This window comes from Vicia villosa, linkage group LG2 (assembly GCF_029867415.1).
Source record: "Vicia villosa cultivar HV-30 ecotype Madison, WI linkage group LG2, Vvil1.0, whole genome shotgun sequence".
NCBI classification, from domain to species: domain Eukaryota; kingdom Viridiplantae; phylum Streptophyta; class Magnoliopsida; order Fabales; family Fabaceae; genus Vicia; species Vicia villosa.
The window spans coordinates 203890100-203895126 of NC_081181.1; the positions used below are offsets into that span (position 1 = coordinate 203890100).

Here is a 5027-nt window from a genome sequence, read left to right on the forward strand (position 1 = left end):
TTCTAAGAAAGTTTGGATGAGATTATATGTGACCCTTCTAACTTTATTAGAGTTCTTGGGGTTCAGAATGAGAAGTAACAATAATCACAGGGTGAAGGAATAGGATACCCCAATTACACAAACACAGATTTTGCTCCAGTTATCTTCAATGTTCAGAGTGTTAATGCTTAAAAGTAAAACAATAATCACAGGGTGAAGGAATAGGGAAAAGGAGATAAATGGTAAATATGAGGGAACAACATTAAAGCATATAACATTTGATTATAGTATAACAGCAATTACATACCAACTTTAAATAGATGCAAGTGCACATATTCAATAGAATGGAAAATACTGTAGAAAAATATATTATCCAAAACTTGTTACTGAGAATTGAATCTAAATGCCTCTCCAGGAACATAATTAGTCCTCATACTGTAATGATCAAACTTCGAGTTGCTACGATCAACAGCCGCCCTTTGTTCAACAGGTTTAGACTCGGCTCCATTTGCCGCAGAACCAACTTCTCCACTCTTTTCTCGGTGTCGATGCCTTGTCCTTTCTTTTTGGCTTTTGGATTTAACGTGCGGTGGAATCTCACTAGATCCATAGAACTCGGCATATTCGTGTCGTTTTGAAGATCGGTGCTTACTTGACAATGAAGGATCCTTGAAACTGCTTGATTTTATCTTTGGAGGCTTTACTTCTGAATATTTCTCTGCAGTGCTTGGAGTATGAACCTGTGGCATCTGCCGATTTTCGGTATGAGTAACATGTGTAGTTTTTCTATTGACTAATGGAGGCTTGACTTCGTCTTCGGGCATCACGAGACGATCCTTAAGCGGTGTTAGTCCTCTATTCACGCTGTTAGATTTGAAATTCGAGGGTATGAATTGAGTGAACGCACTAGCCAATGCTTCAAAGGATAGCTTAGAAAGATCGGCAATAAGTTGTCCAAAAGATGGCCATCCAGGATCTTCTTTACTGCTGTCCGGGATTGGCATGTGTTTCTCGTTGCTTGGTTGCCCTTTAAACTCTCCTCTCGAGTGTCTCTGCGGCCATAATGCAGTGTCATTAGCCGATTAGATAGGTCAAAATATGATGAACATCAGATAAGATAACAATGAAAAATGATGAATTTTATCAGGTTGCAGCATGCAAATCATGTAATTCCGATATATATATATATATATATATATATATATATATATATATATATATATATATATATATATATATATTGTTGAGGCAAAACATACTGTTTTTGAGAAGAAAGAGGATCCAACTCCCTGCTGAAGCATGCATGTAGCATATCCAACCAAGACAGCACCAACAACTGTAAGGATATCTGCAGAAAAAACCAAAAAAATATACTAAAATCAGTTAATTGGAGATAGAGAAAATCTAAAGCATTTAATAGAAATATATAGTCACACACATTGTTCTCAAATTTACATGTTTCCCATTGTTTCACTTCTCTAGAAAATTCACTTTTTTTTTAATAAAGATTGAATTAAATGTTCTAAACACGTAAATAACAATTTTCTGATCAATCATAAAACAGATCCACCAAGAACAACATATCAAACTTAAATAGCACTTGTTTGATCGGCATTTTCCGTTAAATTTATGGATCATGTATTTGATGTATTACCTACAAGCTCTGTAGCACCGACACCTCAGAATAATGTCTTTGAAGTACACTAATTCTAAATTATTAGTTAAAATTTGAGAACAATTCAAAGTCATGCAACTCAAGACCTAATAGTATCTTTGAAGTACCGGTGGGAGTTTCCAAAGGCTTGTTGATGAATAACTACAAGAGAAATTCGAGAAGGGACTATGTTTTGGATTTGATCAGAGATATAGTCAAGCAAGCCATCTTTGTGATAGGTGCTTGAGCATGTAAGTGCCTTGGTTCTTCTCGATTGATAGCTAGCTAGCTTTTAAGGGTGGGTTCTTAAAATGTTTTAATGTTTATCAATTGGTATTAGATTCAGAGCTCGTTACCGATGGCTTGAAAAGGGCTACCTACGGAAGGGCTTATCGGAAAGACAGAGTAGAGCGTCGTAGGGTGCAGCCGCCGGGACGTCGGCTCTTAGGGTTGGTGCTATGATAGGTATGGTATTATAGAGTGCCAAAGCAACAAAATATTATTATTACACAAAACAATAAAGCATAACAAACACAAGTTAAGAATTTGAACCTGTACTGGAAATTGAACTAGATTGGTAGTCACAGTCGCCCTGGTCAAGAATAATTTGTCGAAGAGCAGCATTCCCTCTATCAATGACCAACAAGGAACAGGTTGGCCGAACATATACCACATCGAAATCATTTGAGAACTTAGCATCCTCACTAGGCCCGTCCCTGTAGCCAGCAACATTTGACTTTCCTCCAGCGATGGTTGTCACGCCTAAAAAATATTTACGAAGATCAGTAACAATACCTTTTCACCATTCTCATCTCACTGATCATCCTTACGAAGAGATTTATATTTCATCTGTCAACAACTCTAATGGCAGAAATCATATATTCAACAATGTTTTCCATAGTAATGACAAGATCGTGAAATCTTGTAGTTAAATTAATACATACCAGCATCTCCAATCTTTCTAATTGCAAGATTCTGAGTATCAGCAACATAAACATTCCCTTTATCATCCATAGTTATGCCTTTGGGATGATTAAACCGAGCATCACTAGGTTTTCCATCCACATGATCAGTGTAGCCCTGAAATGACCCAGCTACCAATCTTCCTCTACTATCTGCAATACCATAAAGAGATGATAACAGACAAAATTAGAAACTACCTAACTAACTAACCATTCTAACTTTTAACTAATCTGAAATTCTACTTCTCATAAAGGCTATTATAAGAAACACGATAGTTATGCAATAAACTCAAGAGAAGCCATACATTGAGAGAGTGGTGGGGTAATTCGAACAATGTTGCTATTAATTTCATCAACAGCGAAGAGTTCACCATCCTCTTCAGAGACGCGGATCCGATAAGGGATAACTCCAATAGCATTTCCTTCCACAACAGTCTCAACTACGTAACCATTCTCAAATTGAAGAACATTCCCATCTGAAAAAAAGAAAGAAACAACAAATTACAATCACAATTTCACACACACACACAAAAACCAAACGAATATCATACTATACATGATTTAAAAAACTATCAGCCCAGAATGAACAATCACCTGAGTGTGGCATCTTGGTTGCAGACCTTGTCCATTTGATAAGTGAAGACAAATGCTTAATCAATGGACCTGATTCATCATCATTGTTCAACTAAATTAAAAAATGAAAACATACCCACTTTGGAATTCAGCTACAGTTTGCAAAAAGGTTGATAATTTAGCATACCCATTTGGTTAAATAGGAAAGGGGAAGCAAAATTGAAGCTGTTGAAGAAATGGGTTTGTTTACCTGCGGGAGCAGCGTGAGCTTGAAAATGGAGAGAGAAAGTGGAAGCAAGTAGAATGAGAGCATAGAAGAGTGGAGAGTGAGTTGTCATAGTTGGTTTGAGATGATGAAGAAACTATGGCAAGTGAACTCTTCTTCTTCAATTGCTACAGACACAGCTGCAAAACACTCTTTGCATCTCTCTCTCTCTCTCTCAAAAAAGTGCTTTTTTTGTGAGTAGCTTTTTTAACTTTGTTTTAGCATTTACGCGGAAAGTGAGTTTTTCGAGGAAGCGCTTTTACTCCTCTGTGTGTTTTTTTGAGTCGGTCATAGCATTCTTGTTGTAAAGTAGAGTAAGAAAAACTATGTTGCATAGGTACCGATACGTACCCAGTATCCGGTACGAGTACTGGTACGGGTTACGGCATTTTTAGAAAAACTAAGGTATGGGTACGTAGTATAATGCTTTAAATATACAATTATAAAAATAACTAAACAATTATATTAGAGAGCTGCTATTTTGACACTGAAAAGTGACACCGTATCCTACACCATATCCCAAATACATCATATATGTGCTTGTTTGTATCAAGAGAAAAGAAAAAAATAATTATTAAACATAATGAAAAAAACGAAACCGTATATTTATACGGTGTAATGTCAATAAATAGTGTAAGCATAATATTTCTCATTATATTATTTAAATAATGATAAAATAATAAAATTAAAAAATAATTTGCTTAAATAAATCACACTTCAAAGTATTAATAAATCATAAAAATCATGGTTGAATATCAATATTTTCTTCACCAATGAATGCAGCTTCTAATTTAGGTTCATCGAGAGAATAAATCCATATGTGCTCCAATTTCTTTTCAATGAACCTATTTCTTAATTTTTCTTTCAGTTTTTTATTTATAGATAGAATAAATAAATAACTTAATTTTTACTTAAGTCTAAATTATGTTATCAAAAAAATTTAAAACCGAAAAAAATAAAAAAGTTTGGGTACGTGTATCAAATGTGTATCGGTTGGTGTATCAAAATAAAATAAAATCGGTACGGCTTCGGTGCGTACTGTACGCGTACCGTACGAGTATCGGTACCCGGTACGTATCCGGTACCGGTACTTTACCTAAAACGGAGTACCCGTGCTTCACAGAAGAAAAATGTATTTTAGAAACAAATAATTTGTAAACAATCAGGATTGGATTGTGCTCTCCATAGTTACTACCTTATTGCTATTTTCATCTTCAAAATTTTCTTTTACTTTAAATAATCTTCTTTTATGGAGGAATAAAAATGTATATTAAGCACTCCTTGTTTTATTATATAAATTTAAAATCAATGATATATTATTACCATTCTGCAGGAAAATTAAAATTAAGGAAAACTCTAACCCACCTCCTGGTTTCTTACGCATGCGGACTTCTAAAATTGTCTATCTGCTTTTGTAGATGTGCGTTCAAAAACATTTATTTTATATTTGTGTGAAAATCTTCCGTAGATATATATACGGAAAACTTTCTCAAGTATATCTACGAAATAAATCAGTTACAGAATACCAGAAAAACAACATTTGCAACGATAAAAATAGCATTCATAGATTAAAATCGGCATTACATCGATAATT

The 5027-nt window shown here is 34.7% G+C and overlaps 1 protein-coding gene across 1 annotated transcript; it reads right to left on the reverse strand.

Annotated features, from left to right (window-relative positions):
- Positions 1 to 246: 246 nt before the first annotated feature.
- LOC131647997 (uncharacterized) lies at positions 247 to 3668 on the reverse strand. The gene is made up of 7 exons (XM_058917801.1): positions 3419 to 3668; positions 3190 to 3258; positions 2901 to 3071; positions 2578 to 2748; positions 2186 to 2395; positions 1239 to 1327; positions 247 to 1031 (listed from the first exon to the last, which is right to left on the reverse strand). Exons 1-7 carry the CDS (start codon positions 3504 to 3506, stop codon positions 363 to 365), a joined length of 1467 nt encoding a protein of 488 aa, XP_058773784.1. The 5' UTR covers positions 3507 to 3668; the 3' UTR covers positions 247 to 362.
- Positions 3669 to 5027: the final 1359 nt, after the last annotated feature.

Bases quoted from the DNA above. Each gene is read 5' to 3' on its own strand.
- LOC131647997 (XM_058917801.1), bottom strand. From the start codon at position 3,506: ATGACAACTCACTCTCCACTCTTCTATGCTCTCATTCTACTTGCTTCC. The intron at 3,259-3,418 runs GTAAACAAACCC...ATGATGAATCAG, and splicing joins AGCTCACGCTGCTCCCGCAG to GTCCATTGATTAAGCATTTG. The intron at 1,032-1,238 runs GTATGTTTTGCC...TTATGGCCGCAG, and splicing joins CCTCTTTCTTCTCAAAAACA to AGACACTCGAGAGGAGAGTT.